Below are 22,641 nucleotides of genomic sequence, written 5' to 3'. Positions count from 1 at the left end.
TACAGGTTTTTTGCACAGTTTGGGTGCAGCAAATTTGGGCATTTTTGGGGCATTTTGGCATTGTGTACGCCATTTGCTGCTCTACTCAGTCATTGGTGCATTGAGCTGCACATTCAGAGGATTGAGAGTGCAGGCAGATTTGGGTGAACTGTATTCAGTGGAGTACAGTTGTTATCAGGGTTTCTGCTATCGGGTTTTTTGGTAAACAGGTACAACATTGTGCGTAAAGCATAATGACAAATCAACAGCAAAGTGATGTATTCACATATTTGTCTAAGGAAGACAAATTGGATGGCACGAACTACTCCTTGTGGAGTTTTATGCTGAAAAATGTGCTTGTGGCAAAAGGTCTTTGGGATTTTGTTAGTGGTGATGAACCACGTCCAGGTCCATTGGCTCCAGAGACTCCTCCCCAAGGGGGTGCTCGTGGACGAGGACAACAGGTACAGGACAGCCATTGCCTGTTCAGAGAACAAATGCTCAAAAGACATGGGATGCCAGGGATGCACAAGCTTTGTCACTCATTGCATTGTCAGTTCAGAGGTCCATTATACCTCATATTCGTTCAGCTGGCTCTTCACAGAATGCATGGGTGACTTTGGAGCAGATGTATGCTGCTCGTAATGAGGCTACGATCTCATTTTTGAAAAGAGAGCTGGAAAATCAGAAGATGAATGAAGGAGATGATATGTCTAGCCACTTAAACAAGCTGCAGGATTTCAGAGAGAGCAACTCATCAATGTGGATGAGATTATTCCTGAGACACAGCTTGTGTCCACCATCTTGCACTCTTTGCCAAGATCTTACTTGGCTTTCCATACCTCTTTGAACCTCAGCATGAGGAATGCTGTTGAACCCCTCAAGTATCAGGAACTTGTTGCTCTCTTACTACAAGAGGAGCAAATGAGGAAGAATATGAATATGAACACAAATGCTGAACAAGCATTTACTACAGGTCAAAAGGGGAAAGGAAAAACTCAGCCAAAGAGTGCAAATCAAAATTCAGGTGATGGTGGTTCTTCACAGGATACCAAGAAAGGTGATGGACAGCCCAAGAAGAAGGGCAAATGTCATTACTGTAAGAAGCCAGGTCACTACATCACGGAATGTAGGAAGAGGATTGCCAAAGAGAAGGCAAAGGAAGCTGGGATGTCAGTTAATGATGCTTCTAAAGCTCCTCCAGAGACTGCTTCTTTTGTTGAGGACAGGGATTACTGTTTTTATACATGCAGCTATGATGCCTCATGGTCTTCACAGGCACTCAGTTTGACAGAGCATGCATGTACTTGGTATTTTGATAGTGGTGCCTCAAAGCATATCACATCTCGCAGGGATTTGTTTAGTCATGTTGGCCCTGCCCCTGTTGGCAAAACTGTTCAGTGTGCCAACAATGCTTCATATCCAGTTCGTGGCATTGGGGAGATTCAGCTCACAGCCATTGATGGCTCCATTCTCCGCCTTACAGATGCTTTATATGTACCAGGGATAAAGAAGAATTTGTTGTCCATTTCTTCTTTAGCACATTGTGGAATGCAAGTCCACTTTGATGATGATAAATGCATGGTCAGAGACAAAGCAACAATGCCTTGACCTTGATGCTTACTGGTACATTATGTCATGGACTTTATCAGTTGGATGCATTTCAGCCAGTGGATCAGTCTGCTTATCATGCATTCACTCTTACTCCAGCTATGGTTGATGCGGAGTTATGGCATGCTCGCATGGGGCATGTAAATTTTGGTAGTCTTATGCTTATGCAGCGACATAATATGTTTACAGATCTACCTCTCATGGAGAAGCCTCCAGATCACATTTGTGAAGGATGTATTTTGGGAAAAATGCACAGGTTTTCCTTCCCACGTGATCAGGCTCTAAGAGCAACTGCAAAGTTGCAACTTATACACAGTGATCTTTGTGGTCCCATGCAGACGAAATCATTAGGTGGTTGCTTTTATTTTGCAACATTTATTGATGACTTCTCTCGTATATGCTGGGTCTATCCTTTGACACAGAAATCACAGGTATATGATGCATTTTTGGCCTTTGTAGCACTTGCTGAGACAGAGTCAGGATGCAAGGTGAAGACTCTCCGTTCTGACCGAGGGGGGGAATATATGTCACATGTGCTGAATTCCTTTCTTGGGAGTAGAGGTATAAAACATCAGTATACTACTCCTTACACTCCACAGCAGAATGGGGTTGCAGAAAGGAAAAATCGGTCACTCATGGAGATGGCCAGATGTATGCTAAAGGCAAAAAGACTACCACATATCTTTTGGGTGGAAGCAGTAATGTGTGCTTGTCATATTTTGAATCGATGTCCCACAAAGGCATTGGTTTCTATTACTCCTTTTGAGGCTTGGCATGGCCGCAAGCCTTCTGTATCGCATTTTCGTATCTTTGGGTGTCTTGCATATGCACACATACCCAAAGAGTTGAGGAGGAAGCTTGATGATAAAGCCACAAAATGCATTTTTGTTGGGTATAGCCGTGAGAGCAAGGGCTACAGGTTATATGACCCGCTATCCAGGAAGATATTCATCAGTCGGGATGTGTTTTTTGATGAAAAATCAGAATTATCCATGGCTGGTTATGAGGCAAATCAGGCTGAAAATGATGTGTTTGAAGGTCTACTACCCATGGAGTTTCATTCCACAGTTGGTGATCCAACTCATGAGGGTACTGGACAGCCAGCAAATGATGTAGGTGGTGCAGAAATTCAGCAGCCAAATGAGCCAGAAGCTGAACCAAATATGGGACAGCAGGCACCACAGGTCAGACATATACCTAGATGGTATTTGAGGACATTACAGGACAGCCATTTAGAGGGTCCTCTTGCTGGTCGTACTCGTAGGGAGACAAGGACCAATGAGCATGCACACATCATGGATTTGAATCTGGTTATGGCAGCCAGTTTACAGGATGATGATGAGCCTGATTCATTTGTGGATGCACGAGATAATGTGCATTGGAACAAAGCCATGCAGGATGAGATTGATTCTATTAAAAAGAATCAAACATGGGATTTGGTTGATCTGCCCAAAGGCAAGAAAGCCATTGGTACTAAATGGGTCTATAAGTTGAAAAGACATGCAGATGGATCCATTGACAGGTACAAAGCCCGTCTAGTTGCAAAGGGCTATGCACAGAAGAAGGGCATTGATTATGAGGAGACATTTGCTCCTACATCCCGTATGTCGACACTTAGGTGTGTCATTGCATTGGCTGCACATCGTGGTTGGGTTCTTCACCAGTTGGACATAAAGACTGCATTCCTACATGGGGACCTCGAGGAGGAAGTTTATGTATTTCAGCCCATGGGATTTGCAGAACATGGTCATGAGGGGAAAGTATGCAGGCTGAAAAAGGCATTGTATGGTTTGAAACAAGCTCCACGAGCTTGGTATGCAAAAATAGATGCTTTTCTACTCACTCAGGGATTTGTGAACAGTCCATCAGAGGCCACTTTGTATGTGAAGAAAGAAGAGACAGATCTGTTGGTCATCAGTCTTTATGTGGATGATCTCTTGCTCATGGGATCAAATGATGACAAAATTGCAGCTTTTAAGGAGATACTGCAACAGACATTTGACATGTCTGACTTGGGCCTTGTACATTACTATTTGGGCATACAGTTTGTGCAGGATAACAGAGGCATTGGGTTGTTGCAATCACGCTATGTTGCTAAACTTCTAGAGAAGTTTAAATTTCAGGATTGCAAGCCTATTAGTACTCCTATGGAGCCTGGGATGAAACTGTCACTACAAGATGACAGTGTTTCCTTTGATGCCACTACATATGCTCAGGCTGTTGGGTGCCTCATTTACTTGTGTAATACAAGGCCAGATATTCAGTATGCAGTCTCTCAGTTGAGCAGATTCATGCACAGCCCACGGTTGTCACATTGGCAAGCTGTGAAGCGTGTATTCCGTTATTTGCAGGGTACCTTGTCTCTTGGGTTGCTTTATCCTGAGGGGGGTGACATGCAGTTACACGCTTACAGTGATTCAGATTGGGCTGGTGACTTTGATACCAGACATTCCACTAGTGGAAATTGTTTCTTCCTTGGCGCTTCATGCATTTCTTGGCTAAGCAAGAAACAGACCACAGTGGCCACTTCGTCTTGTGAGGCAGAGTACAGAGCAGCCTACACTACTACTGTTGAGTGTGTTTGGCTGCGTCGTCTCATGACTGATATGGATATTTCAGTGGAGGAGCCTACACCTATCTATACTGATAGTCAGAGTGCCATTGCTGTGGCCAGGAATCCTGTGTTTCATGCTCGCACGAAACACATTGAGATTCACTATCATTTTGTTCGGGAGAGACTCCAGGCAGGAGATATCAGTCTGATCTACTGTCCTATAGATCAGAATGTGGCAGACATCTTCACCAAGGCATTACCACGTCCGAAATTTGAAGCATTCCGCAATGCTTTGAATTTGTTTCCTTTTGGTGGATGATGTACAGTGATCACATATCACTCCAGGGGGGTTTGTTGGGTTTTATGTTGTGTATGCACCCAGAGGAGTGCTAGTGATCATCAGTAGGTTACTGGGGCACTTTTTACTTCAGTTAGTGGAGGTTTTTTCCCCCCAGTTTAGTTCAGTTTCACTTATATGCAGTTTATAAGTGTTTTGGTCCACCCGGCACATTTATGGCCGGACATGTGAACACTTATCTTTTAGGGTCACTATCATGTGGCCATTGTACTTGATTTTTCTTATCATTGAAGCATATTGGAAGTCGTGTTCTCTCATCTTGGTTTCCAAGCTTGCTTGCTTGAACCTGTGTAAACCCTAACCCTAACCCTTGAGTGCCTTCAATGATTAGTAGTCCTATGACATGGACTGGTATTTCTAGAGGGATGGGAACTTTGTTGATATGATCAGTAGCACTTCTGGCACTGCTAGTGTGACTAGTAGGCATGGAGGCGTGACCAATATGACTGGGAACACTGGTGCTTGGGGTCATCTAGTATGACTAGATCCCTGGGTGAGATACATGGCTTGAGAAAGGGGGATTTCCAATGTATATTTGCATATGCATTTCATTTTGTGTATGTGTGGAGATAAAAGATTTATTAGAAGCATGACCTGTTTTTGTGTCCTGCATGCTTGCTTTTGTCCGGTCTCGTAGCGCTCACATTAAAAATGCGTGTGAGCACCCCAATGGGCACACAAACATTTAATCCATTTGTAAGAGAACTTGATGGACACAATATCATATACGAGGGCTTGTGATAAAATTCAAGATGGTAAACAAAGCAATGATGGCCATGTAGGAAATTTTTGGAGCCTTCGCTTGCATATAGCAAGGTGGCCAACATGGGGGGAGGAGGCTTGCTGGCTGGCGATGGACTCGGTCATCTTCGAAGGCCAATGTCTTGCTCTCTCATGCACTGATGGGCTAGAAGCATTGGAAGTACTCCCTCTCTCTCACAGGCCAGCCGATTGAAATGATCGAATTTCTTTTTCTCTCACACAGGTGGCCAAAACAAGCGATGCTTTTCTCACAGGTGGCTTGAATCCTTCGAAGTTCTTTTTCTCTCACAGGCAGCCAGAAGCATTCGACGTTCTTTTTTTCTTTCACACTGGTGAACTGAAGCGAAACAATGCTCTCTATATCTCTCTGAAGAACTGAAGCGAGGAGATCCCCTCTCCCTCTTTCTCTTTCTCACCCAGTGGACTGAATCGAAGGAATTTCCTGTCTCTCTCCCACTGGTGGACTGAATCGGCTGCACCATAGGGAAAGGGGAATAGCTGGACATAAACTTTGTTTTTCCCTCAAGGCAGTTTGCTGCATCTTGGCTTCATTCAGAATCTTCTTTTGTCCATTAGTACCAGGCTGCATCAAGGGTAATACAGCAGCAGGCCATCTTTTTCAACTCCTTTCTCATACACACAGGATCTGCATACAGGGAAGGGCAGCTATTTGTCATTAACATCTTGTCATACACACACAAGTGGTTGGTTAACCCATAAGTAATATATGAGGGACCTGCTGAAGCTCTTCCACGAATTCTTTTCTTGATACAAGTGCCTTGAAGGAGTATCCAAGACAAGGTATGTGCTAGAAAATATGTTGCACACATATGTTATAGAAGACTAGATGAGCAAGGCTCTCTGGATGCATTCAGTCTAATGTGAGATTGGGAGGGTTTGTGAGATCCACATAGCCGGCTATGTGAGACTGGGCCTGTCCTGCGAGATCCACACTAGACTGGTGTGAAGCCGGAAACACCTCTTGCCTTGGTCTTGGACGGAGGACTTGTTTTTTTTTTTGTTTTTATCTTTGATATTCTAGTGCAAGAGTACCCTCTACATGTATCTATAAATACTCCTTGTAATAAAGTTTTATTTATGGGGGGGGGGGGGGGGGGGGGGGGGGGGGGGGGGGGGGGGTGTGTGTGTGTGCACGTTCCGGACCCATTGTCTGTCAAGTTCTCCAAATCTTTTATACTCATTAAATCGAGTGTGGGTGAGTGTGGTTGTAAGTGGTAAAGCTATCTGTACTTAGTGTCTTTAATGTGAGATTTAATATTCCTAGAAATTTTGATTGTACCATCCACCTGGGTTTCAATAACATATCATTTGGAGTTTCTAGCCTCCAAAATTTATGATGTGTTCCACGTGTCATTGCTGAAACCACGTGTTGGTTAGAATGTTTAAGTTCTTTTGGAGCTGCCAACTATGGATGAGGAAGGCCACATCCTCTATATCCTTTAGTGCATTGTAGGTTTCAAAGACAGGGTTCTTCGCAATAGGGCTTACATGGATTACCTCATCAAGTGAATGGAATTAGGGGAAGATGAACAATGATGGCAGCGAGAGAGCATTGTGCAGGAGCACCCCCGTATTTTGACATAAGCAGTTGACACGTTCATGGTGCATCACTCACCACCCCTTTGCACCATATGGGACAGCAACTGGGTGAAATTTTGAGGGCAAAATTCAGTGGGAAGGGATGGTTGTGGTAAAGGTGGAAAGACAGGCTAAGTTAAGGTAGGCTGTAAACTCCCCCACTTGCCCATTAATGTATTCACGTTTTTTGACGTTGACACCTATGATTGACTTAGTTCCCTCCTGCTTCCTACTATTCCCCTGTGTACTCTGTGTGCGCGCGAGCGCGTGCTAAATCTGCACTGCCTCTTAATCTGCCCTGTCCGTTTGTTTCAAATTCTCCATTTTTCTGAGTATCCAAATGGTGTGAAGTCCAAGTGAAGTTTCTGTGTGTTAGATGTTTAGCATGCCCACGATGCAACCATGACAGATGTATACAATGTCTAGAAGGCTCAGAAGATCCCAGAGGATGCAAAAAGGTGTTTTGAACTTGTAATGCTTCAATTCTGGTGTGCAGTTATATTTCTTATTATAGTTGAATCAAATTCTTGCAACTTTATTCTTGCTCTATTTTCTGGTGATTTTATATCAGTCATGCCCCCTGCTGGGCAGCATGGTGTGATAGCCACTTGGGGCAAGGATATGTGGACATTTCTCTCTACTCTTTACCTACAGCCTATGAACATATGGTATAACCTCGGTAGTATATGACACAATACTACTTTCTTTTTATAATGGCAGAATATGACCAATTGAGGCGGGAGATGATTCAGAAGCTGAAGGCAAGGCTGAAGGCTTCACCGGTACAGGCTTCAAATCAAACAGTCGAGCCAGATGTTATGACCAAGGGACCTGAAATTATTCCTGATAAACCGGAGCCAGATGCTCAGTTGAAGCAACCATCTTTACCTCTAGGTAATCTTGTTACCCCTGCTAGTGAAGCTGTCAACAACCAAGGGGACATGCAAGTGCAAGGAGAGGCAAGATCTCTAGACTCACCCCTTCATATGTGCAAAGTTGCAAACTGTTTGGAATCGAAATGATAGTTTGCCTTACTAGAGGCTATGGTTCTTCACTTGCAATATGATGTTAGCAGACACTACCTCAGCAGGAGAAAGCTGGTGATTTTTTAGCTTATCTTGGAACCCTCAGCTTGCTTGGATTAGGAGTATTGGGGGGTTTGTATTGGTTAGAACGCCAGGCAAAAACGTCTTCTCTTTCAGCTCTGCAACAAGTGAGTGATTGCTCTATTTACATGATATATCTTTGTCTAATTGGTGCAATATTAGTAGTGAGAGCTTTCTGTGAACTATACGAAGACCTTGATCTTACTTTTCTTTTTATAACTTCAGATGACATCCAAGTTAAAGGCAACAGAAGATGCCATGAGCTCCTTGAAGGAGCAGATGGAGGATAAATTATTGGATGCAAAGGAACAGGCTTCACAGAAGCTCAGAAAGGTGAAAGAAGAAATTGAAGTCTCATCTAATGAGCTTTCAACTGCTAAAAAACTTGTGGACAAACTACACAAGGAGCTGGCCGACAAAAAGTATCTGTTCGAGAATCTTGGTAAACAAATTAAAGGTTTACAAGCTGCCCTTGAGGAGGTCCAGAAACATAAGGCAACACTTGAACACAAGCTTTCTGATGAGCAAAGTAAGGGAATACAATTAGAAGAGCAGATTAGAAAACTCATACCTGAGTCAGAGAGGAAGGGAGTGGAGATAGACACTTTGCAGTTGGTCCTGAAGGAAAAGGAACAGGCTTCCAAAGATCTTTCGTCTCGGTTGGAAGAAAAAGTGGAAGCCCTATCGCAAGCACAACACAAGATTGAGGAGCTGGAAAACGGTTGGTCTTCAGTTAATGCAAAACTTAGCCTAAGTGAAGCTGACATGCAATATCTACAGGGTAAACTGGCCTCAGCTAACACACATGGCGAAGAAATGGAGAAGAAACTGGTCAGTGTGATGGGAGAAGTGGACAATTTCAGAAAGGCATCTGCACAGGAATTACAAGCACTGCAGCAGAATCTAAACGCAAAGGTGGCAGAAGCCGAAGACATAACAGGAAAGCTGGATGTTGCTTCAAGAGAGTCATCGAGCTTTAGAAAGACTATCAGTGATCTGCATTGCGAAATCAATGCTTTGAAGCAGAAAGTGAATGAAGGCAACATGTTCATAGAGCAGCTCAAAGGGGATCTGGACTCCAGCTCCCAGGACCTCAATGTAGCGAAAGCCCAGATCGAGTCTTTGTCTCAGGACCTGAAAGATACCAGGGACCTCAACGAGAAACTGGACGAGAGAATTTCAGATGTCCGGAAGGAAGCAGAGTCAAACCTGACCTCTCTGAAGCAAGCTTTGGATCTAGAGCAGTGTGTCTCCAGTAAGTTGAGTGAAGAGCTGAAGAATGTGAAAAATGACTTAGATTTCTGGAGGAGAGAAGCCACTTCATTCAATGATCAGCTGAAGAAGTTTGAGGCTTCCTATGAAAAGCTGAAGAGAGAGTTTGCTGAGTCTGAAGGTGCTGTCAAAGCTGTGGGTGTGGCCCTGGAAAAGGAGAAGGAAGTGTCCTCCTTGAACAAGAAACAGCTGGAGTCAGCTGGAAAGGCTATTGAGGAAGCAAAAGAGAACATCAAAATCTTGCGGCAGGATGTTGAGAAAGCCAAGTTGGAGTCAGAGAATCTGATAAAAAATGTTGAGAAGCTTGGAAAGAAGCTGGAAACTTCAAATACCAAAGCTGCGGGTCTGGAAGCTGAGAAGGCCGCTCTGAGCAGTTTGTTGCATGAAGAGAGAAATGTATCAGTCAGTTTGAAGGATAAGGTGAAGCAAGTGGATGTGGCCTTAGGGGAGCTTTCTAAGGAGAAGGAGACTTCAGCCCATCGAGCCAAGAAACTGGAGGAAGAACTGGCTTCTACCAAAGGCGAAATGCTTTGTCTGAAGAAACAAGCAACAGTCATGGACATGGCACTGAAAGAAGCCAAGTCGCGAGTACAGAGCATGGCAGAGGTAATCATAATCAAGGCTTCCTTACCGTGCACTTAGCTCAAGATGTTTTGAATAATTGTGTGCCAAGCCCATGGTATCAGGAATTGTTCTTTTGGATGCGAACAAGCCTTTGGCCTTCGAATGCTGCAATGGTAGCAGTGTGTCATGTCTTTCTACCTGCTGAAATATCTTGTTTCGACATGGGCTTCTTTTGTGTGTATTGTAGATCAAACAATCACAGAAACAGACATCAAATGCTGCTCAAATATCATTAGAGATAAATAGCCTGCAAGATGAGCTTTCAAACATGCAGAAGGTAAGCTTATGTTAGTTTTGCATTGGTTTTGAAATAATGAGTTAAGGATTAGCCTATTTTTGATGATGCTGCTCACAGAGCTTGGAGGAGGCTGGAAGAAGACAGGAAGAGGCTGAGGCAGCAGTAGGATCTCTTTGTGAGGTAATGAGAGAAAACGGGTCTGCTGAAGACGCAGTTTTAGTGTCTCCTACATCAAAGCAAGAAGGTAAGGCATGAACTTACAGCATCATACAACAGAAACTGTTAAAATTACAAGTTCAGTTTTGTTTCTTGTCATGCTGTAAAATGTAACTTTCTGGATGCTTGTATGAAAACAAGCCCTTTTCTTTAATATAAATATTTGATTTTGGTTACAATTGAGTTAGGTTAGATTTTACGGAGGTGCCTGCAGTCAGTGCAAGGTTATGTCATTTCGACAGTGACCAGTCCTATCTTGATGTAAGGGAAAGAGGCAAGGGCATGGAAAATTGATGTGGTTTTTAATAATACAATGTTGCCAAGGAAAAGCAGGATTAAAGTTCTATTTAGGGACTATAACATTTTAAGGCCATACACTGCTATTTGAGACATAAAAAATCTAGGAAAATTTATAATATTTTTGGCCAAGCAGGGCCTATCAAGGAGATTGTTTGGATTTGTTCAACTATATGATCAGATATTGAGTGTGCAGCATGTGTTGTGGTTGAAACACACGAGAATGTGCAGAATGTGTTGTGTTTGGAAATTGTCTTCCATTTTGCAGCCTCTCCCACTAAGAAGTTTTTCCAATCAAGATATGCTCTCCATGGCATCAACCATCTGAGATCGTGGCCAACTTTGATCAGGTAGAAATGGTACCAATAGTTGTCAAGATGAAACTTTGTTCCTGCAATGAGGGGCCTGAACCATACACATCTCTAGCCATAATGCTCAAGTGAGGCAGAGGCAGAGACTGTCGAGAATGAATTTTAGCTGGAATCTGTGGGGTTCTGGTACAAGCTGGATTTCTACAAGCCATCCTCGAACTGGGATTCAGCCTGGGACGTGGTGAGATATGTGCAGCTGGCTTGGGCAATGAGCTATTGATTTACTAATTGTGATTTTCTATTTGATATTCGATATTGGGGGGTATTGTAGCAGAGTTGTGCAAGAGGGTATGGATGCTAGCATGCACGTTTGCCACTAACTATATCGAGTGCTCTGCAAAACCTCGAGGGGTTGGGCAGCCATGGAAGGTCTTAATCACAGCTGAGTGTGAGCTTCGACATCGATTACCCCTTGTTGTCCCCTTGTTGTCTTCATATTGTCTGGTTTTGTTGAAACATGAGATAGCCTCTGGGAGAATGGCTGGGGGAAGGGACCAGTCAAATTTGGTCCCTGGTAGCCTTAGGAGTGTGACATATCTTCATAACATCATGGATTTCACATTGAATTCTTACCCTACTTGCTCTCATGAGCTCACAATTGGGTGGTTAGTCAAGATCTCTCAAGAGGGTCCAGCTTCAAGCTTGGGCTTTGTGTAAAAACTGTTGACAGGCCGAGTGCAGCCAGGAAACAAAATTGGAGGAATCTTTGAAGTCTTTGCGGAGATGAACCTAAGCTTTGCCATTGAGTGTTGATCTGAGCTATGGATGAGTATGTTGATTGGTGCAGGCTTGGTTGAGGGCTGTGGTCATGTACAAAGAGCTCGAAGCTGCAACCAACTGATGCAACTAACCTCCTTCCCTCCCCCCTATCTTGTAGATATGAACAGAAGCTTTGGCACTGATTGTTGATCTAAGCTCTGGATGAGTAGGGAGTGCAGGCTGCTGTGTGAGGGTTGTGGTTATGTACAAAGAGCTCAAAGCTGCAACCAATCAATCACTGCCTCCCTGTTTCATAGTATATGCTTCACTTCAGCTTATGCATAGCCTTAGAAATGAATGTGTTGTGGTGTATGGAGGGTTGATGTATCAAAGCATTGATTCCGTATGGGTTGTCACAATTTGTCATTATACCTCATGCAGCTCTCTAAGCAACCTCCAGCTTATCTTCAAGATGTAGGATACATCCATGAGAACAATAACAACTGAAGTCTGAAACCTACACCAATAGACAGTCAAGTGCATGCTAAGATGATGCCTCACTCAAAAGAGCGAAACACGAAACAGGTTCCGCCCAGAAACCACCCAACCGAGTGCTTTATAGGTATTAGCAAGCTACTGTGGTGTACATTTTATGGCAAGCAAGTAGCAATAGCAATGTAGTGTGCTAAATTTTAGCTTCACAAATCCACTACACATATATACATACATACATACATATGCATGTATGTATGTATATATATGTGTGTGTATATACATGTATGTATATATGTATATATATATATGTGTGTGTGTGTGTATATATGTATATACACACATATATGTATATGTATATACATATATATATATATACATATACATATATATGTATATGTATATACATGTAATACATATACATATATGTATATATGTATATACATATATGTATATATATATATACATATCTACGTATGTATATACATACGTAGATATGTATATATATATATACATATATACATACGTATATATATATATATATATATATATATATTCTTTCTATCTTTAGCGGTGCATTTGCCCTATCAACTACTTATTTGCTGTACTAATTCTTTCTATTTGCTATTTCCCTTAGTGTTAGGCTTCATTATGGCTGAGTTTGCCCTGCATCTCTGGAGGTTTGACAAAAACTCAGTACGAAGGGCTTTGTGTGAATATATGCTCTTATGTGTGTGTGTGTGTGTGTGTGGAGTGTGTGTGTGAGAGCATATCTTCATACAGAGTTTTACACCCACTATTGGGCACTGATGACGTTAGTGGGGATGTCGTGGTATCTAGTCCATACTATGCATAATGGAGTTGATAGTTATATAGTCTTGTGGGTTAACTACCATGAGTATATAACATGCACGTTCCTAAAAGGTGAATTTGGGCATGTTCATGGATTCATCTAGGTATGTATGTATATATATATATATACATATCTACATATGTATATATGTATACATACACACACACACACACACACACACGCACATATATATATGTATATATGTAGATATATATATACATATATACATATGTAGATATGTATATACATATATGTATATATACATATATACATATCTATATATATATACATATATACATAGATATATATGTATATATACATATATACATATCTATATATATATCTATGTATATATGTATATATGTATATATACATATATGTATATACATATATGTATATATACATATATACATATCTATGTATATATGTATATATGTATATATGTATATATATACATATATACATATCTATATATCTATGTATATATGTATATATGTATATATACATATATGTAGATATGTGTATGTACGTATGTATATCTACATATGTATATATGTAATTTTTTGGCTAGAGTTATAAGCTAGAATGCACAGGGTAACGAGGATACACTTTTGCGTCACAATGAAGAAACATGACACTTAGTATTAGAATGCTTGGACTCTTTGTGTATATTTAAAATGTACAATAAAATTAAGGAGATGCACATATTTGAAAGCATGCATATTCAGCAATGCCTTAGCTAGCCTAGTCAATGCAACACATGTATTATATTAGAAAATTGCACAAGTCTTTGCTAATCAATCTATATTCACATGACATGTTAATAAATCATTCTCAATGTTGCTATGTAGAAATAAGACAACTTTTGAAACGACCAAAGACTATAGCAAGATAAAGTAATTCCAATTACTCGCCAACATGAGAACAAGAATGCCATTATAAGTGTTTACCTATTAGAATTTTAAACTAATTGTCAAGAACAAGGCAGATGGTCGAATTGTTAAATATAGAAAGATGCCTTTGGCAATATTGTTAGTCCTTGATTAAGCTTATTATTTTTAATAATATAATGTTTCTTCAATGCATGTGTGTGTGAGTTAGAGGAAAAAAAAGCCATACACAAGGTATAACAGAGGGGTGGCACAATTCTCTCCAAAATTTATAATCATAGGGAAACATACCCTTCCTCCATTTAAAGAAAACACTTCCAAACTTGAAAGTGCATATAGTGAGTTATTTTTTCAGTGCTACATAAGATGATGCATTGAACTTACATTGTTGTAAGTTCTATGGTTACATTGTCATAAGGATAAATTTCTTGAAGTTTTTTTATGTCGACCTTGTTCTCCTTGGTTGTGGTTTTTGTCGTAATCTTTCTTCAAAACTTGACAACATAAGTGCTTGAGCAAATTCGTAAAGATCTATTTTTCTTCAAGAAGCCTCTAGTCAAAGACATATGTAATTTAGAATCTTATACGCTAAGGTTTTTGAAACCTCTTCTACATGTGACTATCTTGTAGTGAAGGACTTATGTAAAAGTAACTCTTTAGAACCTTATAAGCTAATGTTTTCGAAACCTCTTCTACATGTGACCATCCTCTAGCGAAGGACTTACTACATGTGACCATCCTCTATTGAAGGACTTATGTACATTAACTCTTCAAAACCTCTTCTACATGTGACCATCGTCTAGTGAAGGACTTATGTAAAAGTAACTCTTCAAAACCTTATAAGCTAAGGTTTCTGGAACCTTGAAACATTATAAAGACCTCTCTAGCCTTGTGAAGGTTCGATGTTATGAATAGATTATGCTAATTATTGTACTAACCATCACTGTGGTCTTGTAGCTAGTCAAGGTAACTTGGGCTTAGATGAGATAAGCCACCTACATAAGGTATGTAATATGCCTGCACAGATGAGGTTCAATGCCTAAGCCACTCTAGTCTTTATGCTTTGTCTTCAATCAATCGTCCATAGCTAGCTAACGACCAAAATAACAATCATGATGCCTCCCTACGTACCAAAATAGTGTTGTCTCGCACTAAGTACTATTTCGATCGGCTATTGTTTGTAGCAATTGTCATGGTTATGGGTTGTTGTAGCAATTGTGATGACTATGGACGCGACAACATGGGAACCTCTTCTGCTCACGAGAATAATGTCGATCGACTTTGTGCAGAGCATCAATGTTCGCCTAGCTTTGGAGGCTCCTAAGTAGCTCAAAGGTCTCCCTATCCGCGGAGCAGTGAAGCCGAAGAGCAAGAGGTAGGATGGATCTTTATGATTCCTTAGCCCCATCACTCTCTAAGATTTTATTGCCACATACTTGTTCATTTTGGGACATTGAAGTCACTCACTCTATGAGCTTTTATTGCCACATACTTGTCCATTTTGGGCCATTGTAGGTGACTTCATTGATAGTTTCCATGGTTCATGAGAGACAATCCTATTCCCATTTACTCAATTCTCCTCTATATCTAGGAAATATGGGTCATTCTCTAGGTAATTACCAACTTCCTATACAAGGGAGAGTTGCAAAACCAATTAAACATTCAATTTCCTATGTAGAGAATGGATTGTCTATGTAGAGAATTGACCCATAAATGGTTAATTGGTCATTACGAAAATGTGTTACATCAATAAATTTTAAACCTAATATTTATGAATCAATATTATCACAAGCTAAAATATTACTTAAATTAGGACTCTCTCTTGCTTCATGGAGTATATTAGTTAGGGAAACCCCATCCTCATGTTATTAATGATGCTTTAATTGTAAATAATTAGCTTAGCGATTGTGATTAGGAGTAGAATCCACTATGAAAACATGAATTCTCCATTAGAGTGAATTAGATTGGGATAGTCAATTGTGTTTATGTATTTCATTATTTTTTAATTGCGAGTAGTTAAGTGTTTTCATGCATTTTATATTTTTTCATACATTGTTTTAATTGGTAGCTTAAAAGCATGCATCTCTAATAAAAAACAGTAAAAGATACTTAATATGTATAACAACAATGAACTAAGATTAGTACCATTAATAATCTCTGGTCAACTCCAAAAAACTCAAAAACCCCCAAAAACTAGGCCAAACTAGCTCTTGGGTTGGGGATGTGAGCAAACAGTCTCGCATAAAAAGATGAGAGCTTGGACACGCGAGCCATAAGTCTGGACACATGAGACATGTCAAGTGAGCTTAGACACGTGAGCCATGAGTTTAGACACATAACTGTGCAGAGATGTCAGTCTAAAGTTAGGTATCATCGCCAGAAAAAAATTGTCTTACAGAGTATTTTTCAAAGCTCTTTTTGGAAAAAAAAGACCAATTGATTTGCTAAGGTTTTTTTTCAAAGAGTATTTGGTTAAAAATTATTGAAAATAAAGATTAACAATAATATAGCCTTGTGTATAAGTTTTCATATTTTAAACAAAATTTAATTTATATGATTTATTTATATATTAATTAAAAATATAGATAATACATAGATTTATTATCATATTATTAACAATTAAGCCCTTATAAATTAACTTAATTATAATTGGTTTTTTAAGGCTAAGTCGTATTATATAAGGGTAGCCTTTAGGGCTCAAAACTTTAGGATTCTCATTGCTCAACTTTAGGCAGCTTCCGTGCTCTCTAGAGAGTCTGCTTAGTGCTCACTGCTCAATGACTCCTTATCTACGGCCGTCATCGACATCGTACGCTTTCATTTCAGTCAGGACTCAAAATCACTCCCGCAGAGCCATAAGCGCACGTTGCCTTTGCCGTCTGGCCGCTTCAACGCTTGGAAGATTGAACTTTGGTGAAGTACCTCTCATTATGAAAAATCGGAGCTCATTTTGGGGCCTACTTCCTAGAATGAAAAATTCATCTCCTCCAATGAGAGAAAGACCAACATAACATTAGGAAACTTATAAATCAAATTCTAATTTGCAAAAATGACAGACTAAAACTATTCTTTATTCTGAATGTTAAGGTCATGCATTCAATGTAGGTGTCTTTTTTATTTTCGATCGGTTTTTAAGGTTATCAGAGCAATTAATGCACTTGGGAGGAAATCAAAGAGGAGTGAAAAAACTTCCCTTCGAACAACTTTTCCCGCTCATTGTTGAGATCTTTTGTTTTCTATCGTTGTTCTTTTTCCACTCTCTTTGACAGGCATTGCTCGATTTTTTTCACTTTCTATCATCTATTGATCCTCTATTCATAAAAATGTTGACAGAAAAATATCATCGTGCATATGCAGAACGTGATTTAGAACAAAACATGGAGTATCAAATAATATGTAAAGAGGTAACTTCTAAACAACGGAGATCTTCTTCTATTGGTTTAATAGTAGTGGCAAATACAATTTCTTCAATGAGTCAATGGGAGCAACTTGTCATATCAAAAGGAAATTGGATACTTATGCAACCAAACAGGAGAAGAAGAGTAAGATCTAATAATGTGTTCTTAGCAACATGGAAAGGCAGAGTGAAAGACTTCATGTTTGTTGATGGGAAGAATAATGTTAAGAAAATATTGATCCAACATGTTTATATACACAAAGAGCTTATTGTCTATAACTATCCAAACTATCTTCCACAACATAGACCAAAGTGTAAGTGCCTAAAAATGATAGAGAAACATGTTATCTTTATTATTTTAATCTTGAAAATTATCTAACTACAAGTTTGTTTTTGTTTCTACTGACACTCATGTTTATCCATCAACTTATGAAGAATGGAAGCCTATACAATGCATATTGGGATTATTTGATGTTTTGCATGGGACAATAAGAGAACTGCAGTAGTACAGAGATAGATCTACAATACAATTGGCACAATTCAGCATTTTCTTTTATGATCATTTTTATAAGCTGATGGATAATCAACACACATGGTATTCTAGAAAGACAACAATTGCCATCATGGAATATCTAGACTGGCTAGTTACAAATGCTTCTATTAGTGAATCCTGTAGAGCCAAACTCTTGCGAAAGTTTAACGTTCATTACGGCCAAGTATTGTAACAAGAATTGCTGAGTGAACATATGCATGCCTATCTCAATGTTTGTACTTTTTCAGCAAGTACCCAATAAAGGTTAGCAAGACAATGCTCACGTATAGAGTTAATGATGCAAAAAAAGGTCTTGATTTTCTTGATTATGCTTGGGATAAGAAATTTTTCAATACGGTGCATTGTGAAGTTCTTCCAAAAACAATTCTAATAAAATACATGATTGGGTCTCAAAATTTTATGATGTCCTATTATAAATGCAGTTGGTTCATTGGTGACAAAATTTTATGATGTCCTTCTATTATAAATGTAGTCAGTTCATTGATGACAAAATTTTATGATGTCCTTCTATTATAAATGCATTTGGTTCATTGGTGATAAAATTGTCCCAATGGATCAAGATTTGGATACATCTGGTGAAGGAAACCAATTTATTGACATAGAGGTATATGAAGGGGGAATATTATCGGGTGTTATATCTCTAAGGCAATGTTGTACACTCACTCAATTGCGCCATGATATTCTTACAAAAAACCGAAGCCTATTTTTCAAAGAGCTTTACATTCATGATTAATAACAGAAAGGCAATTTCAGTGTAATGCTTCTTATTTCACTTTACGTTGAATCGGTCATTTTAATTCATATTAATAATATAACATGACAACAGGTATTACAAAGAAGAGAGAGAACTATACACTGCAAAGATATACCAAATGGCATTCTTAATATCTTTCATGATTAACTAAATACAGGTAAGGTGTCAAATTTTATCTTTTAATGTACAAAAGTAATAAAGATGACATTTTGTCATCATCAAAATATACAATTGCATTGTACTGCTAAGTAGGTTTTGACTTCAGCATTATACTACTAAGTAGTACAATTGCATTGTACTACTAAGTAGGTTTGACCTTAGCATGCTCTCATGTTTTGTCCATGGGCTTATCTTCTATGGTTTTGACTTCATTAGAAGTATCTATTGTTGGAACTTCAGTTTTGATATCCTCCTTTGTACTGGCAGATTTGGAGGCCTCCCCTATATCTTTTACTTCAAATGGGGATTCTTATGTAGGTTTAACTTCAGCGGATGGAGATTGTTATATAACCTTTACTTTAGTATGCTCTTGTGTTTTATCCATGGGCTCATCTTCTATGGTTTTGATTTCACCAAAAGTATCTGTACTTGGAATTTCAATTTTCATATCCTCCTTTGTAGTGGTAGATTTCGAGGTTTCGCATATCTTTTATTGATTGAGGCATTCTATCTCATATTTTTGAGGGTGTTTCTTGTACATAAAGGGGCATGATCAAGTATTGTACTTGTCATTCTAGCTCTAAAGTTATCCACATATACATAATTGTGACTCAAATAATAATGATTACATTTTGTTATATCTTTCGCTTTTGCATCACATTATTGGTTTTGAGGGTTCTATATTTAGCAGTCTTGGAGGGTTCACCTAAAAATATGTAAGTATATCACGTGAGTTCAAATAAAGTGGTTTTTAATTCAAAAATTTAAGGTAAATTTATCGAAGTACATTTACAGAAGGGTTTTTTAAAATCATTTTTGAAAAACGGGTCATTTTATTCATGAAAAATTCACAAGTAAGGGGTTTTTAAATACCCCTTGAATGCATGTGATACTTAGGGTTTCTTAGTAGTGCATCCCCCGAGTTACTAGTTCTAGTCTATCTATTTTAAAATACATATCAAACATATACTTTGCATGGATTAGAGTCCTCTATTCACATGAGAAACTATCATGTTGAGGTGGAACTTATATACCAAAAAATATAAACCTTAGGCTATTTTCATTCAAGAGAAAATGTTTTGAAACATAGAAAAGAGGAAGAGGTACTTACAGGAATCATAAGTGGAGTTACAGACCCAAGAAGATCAATATTTGGAGGCAAATGATCCAGCACAAAGAAAAGCCTATTCGAACATCTAAAACACATGATATTTTAGTAACTTAAAATCAAAACAAATTATTTGAACATAGAAGAACTAATAGTACATACAATCCAAGTTTGTTGTGAGTTCCACTGATAGAATTGTAAAGCCAGCATTGTTTGTCAACAGCAACATCAATTACCACAAGACTCTAATGGGAGCTACTACAACATAAGAATAGGATAATCAGTCTTCTTTCATAGTTCTTAATTGAAGACAAACTCTAGAATCTCACTTACTCTGCATGGTAGGGAAAGAAGATTTAGCTGATATATTCGAAATTACAATGTGTGAACCACTTTGCTAGTTTTTTACCTTAAAAAGATTGAAAAGTGTGGATCCAAGATGAATCTCATGATTGCATATTTGGAGGTAATTTTGACCTAAAAATCTTGCAATAGAAAATTTAATTTGAGAATGCTCCCAAAGATATTAAGAAAATTACCCTGAACCCACAAGAGTTATTGTGTCAGATATTTTAGTTGTACTCTTTCTCAAGATCCTCAAACAATCTTTGCTAAGTGCAATCATCCTTTCAGCATCAATCTCATCTAAAACAATACTCACACTATCCCCCGAACATCTACTAATCTTTGTAATTTTTGATATCTTGAAGGGCAGTCTCGAGCTAGATTATCACCTTCAAGATCTCTTTTTTTCTTGATAAGTTCTTCATAAAGTGCTTTCTCCCTTGTGTTTTTATCATGTGTCACTTCCACCACCTTCCTTCTTTGACTTTCTTGATGGTGGTATTAGGAGAATATCTCTCATCTTAATGCCCACCCATTCCAGAGGATGAAGAATCTTGTCATACTCCAACGAGCCCTCTTCAATGTCTATATGTCCTTGTGTATCATTGTTAACCTATGTGCATGTGCACCTACTAACATAGTGTCTTGAAAGAATTCTATGATGAGGAAATCCTCTACTGCTTCCTAGAGGGTGTAGACTGCACTTCTCTGCCACCTTAATCCAAGTGACAATAGATCAAAAATCTCTCGTAGAAGTCTTTGAAATGGTGCCTTAGGGATTGCAAACCCTATGGCCTTATGCGCTCGTCTTATTAAACTTAGAACACTTACGTTTTAAGTTAATCTTCTTTTCTTTACTTGGTTCAATATGTGCATTGACTTTCCCTTCCTTGGATGTGAAGCTCTAGGTGTAGCATGTTTTTTAATAGGAAGACCTTCTCCACCCTTCTTGGGAGTTGAGTTTGTTCTTGCCATGAACAAACTCCAGAAACAACAAACTCCAGGAACTCCATGAACAAACTCCAGAGGAAAAAATGACTCTAAAACGTAATAGCCCTCAAAAATCATTTGGGGGGATGGCAAGACTGAGGAGGTGATGAAATCACATTTCAAGGCTACTCACTTCAAACAAAATCATAAATCTGACAATAGCCATCTAAAGTGAAAAGGCTATGCCAGTGGTTTCTTGAAACACGCTAATCGCATTTGGAGGCTTCTCCTTTAGGAAATACTTAAGAAGAAAACGAGTGATAAAGAGAAGTCTGGTTACCTTTTTTCTGCTAAGCAAAACCTTAGCTTGGAAGGGTAAGCTAGCACAGAGAGCATGCTAAAGATGGAGAGCCTAGTGAAGAAGTAGAGCCTGTTGTTTAAGAAGGAGCACAGGGGGCCAACAATGTTTATGTGGTGTCAAAAACTCACACACTATGTGTATACAAGTCCTGACCGTAATGGGCTGTCTCAAAAATCATGCCCAAAAGGTACGTGCATATCTTGGAAACCGTGATGACTTGTCCTAAGAAGTGCGGCAAAAATCGCATAGTAAAGTATCATTTTTGAATGTTTTCTTTACATCTCTGAGAATAGAGCCCGTCCCTCCATGTCTTCTTCTTCATCTGCTACTAGTTCCATTTCTTTCTTTGGAATCTCATCTGCCACTAGCCCCAAAGCTTCGGAGGTTGTTTCCTTCTCCAACCAGTCTCTTTCTCCCTGCAGCCACGTGGAGGTCATCACAGTAGGAGTTATTTTTTCTCTATTTTTTTCCTCAAGTTGTGACCACATCTCTTGCGTGCATAGCTAGAATCTTCCCTTTCTTCATAGTAAAGCAGTATCCTTGTTTGCAATGGATCCAGAGAAAAAAGGTACTCCGTTTTGCATTGAAATTTTCAGGGATACTGAGAGCCCCCAAACCTGATTTGGGGGCATGGAATGTAACTGAGGGCTCGAAATCGCATTTAGGGGCTATCACTAAGCCCCAAATGCGATTGCGGGCCTCAGTTTCATTCCATACCCCTAAATCGCATTTGGGGGGCTAGCAGCATTATGTGCATGTATTGGGGCTATCAACATTCCTTAAGCTCTAGATTTAATTGACAGGGAGGATGGGGCTCAAAAGAAAAATTTTCCTTAGTGGGGGTGAGGTTTTCCACGTCCAGGTATATTTTCTTCTCATCCATGTTATGCTAAGTCTTGTGAGGGTTATTTTTTTGCATAGCATTTTAGCTTTTGAATTTTTATTGGTAATAGGAAAAGGAAAAAAAGTTGGAAAAGAAAAGGAATTCCTTGAAAATCCAAGTCCTACAAAACTAAAACAAGGTAACTAACATCTATTATAGCACTCGTTTGTATTGTTAATTTATAGATATGGAACCAAGAAAAGCTTTTAAAAGATCTCTTAATCTCCAAG

General features: G+C 39.2%; 1 protein-coding gene across 5 annotated transcripts in view; it reads left to right on the top strand.

Moving 5' to 3' along the window:
• Positions 1-15,260, top strand: part of LOC147642164 (uncharacterized) — a 40,729-nt gene extending 25,469 nt beyond the window's left edge. Inside the window, exons 2-8 of one of the 5 annotated variants that reach the window (XR_015266724.1) lie at positions 7,584-7,822; positions 7,939-8,076; positions 8,195-9,847; positions 10,053-10,142; positions 10,221-10,347; positions 10,967-11,168; positions 11,262-11,407. Coding sequence is in view for 4 of the 5 variants with exons in the window: in XM_086803333.1 (XP_086659459.1) it covers positions 7,584-7,822; positions 7,939-8,076; positions 8,195-9,847; positions 10,053-10,142; positions 10,221-10,347; positions 10,885-10,970 (2,333 nt within the window). In the remaining variant the exon portion in view is untranslated. Of the gene's footprint in view, positions 1-7,583; positions 7,823-7,938; positions 8,077-8,194; positions 9,848-10,052; positions 10,143-10,220; positions 10,499-10,884; positions 11,408-15,210 lie in introns of those variants that run through there. The other 4 variants (XM_086803343.1, XM_086803339.1, XM_086803333.1 and 1 more) reach the window with 4 other exon arrangements.
• Positions 15,261-22,641: the final 7,381 nt, after the last annotated feature.

Source organism: Cibotium barometz, chromosome 1 (genome assembly GCF_041138505.1).
Source record: "Cibotium barometz isolate CiBa-2024 chromosome 1, ASM4113850v1, whole genome shotgun sequence".
Lineage (NCBI taxonomy): Eukaryota > Viridiplantae > Streptophyta > Polypodiopsida > Cyatheales > Cibotiaceae > Cibotium > Cibotium barometz.
The sequence above is the reverse complement of the archived record's forward strand: the minus strand, read 5'-3'. Positions and strand labels throughout refer to the sequence as shown.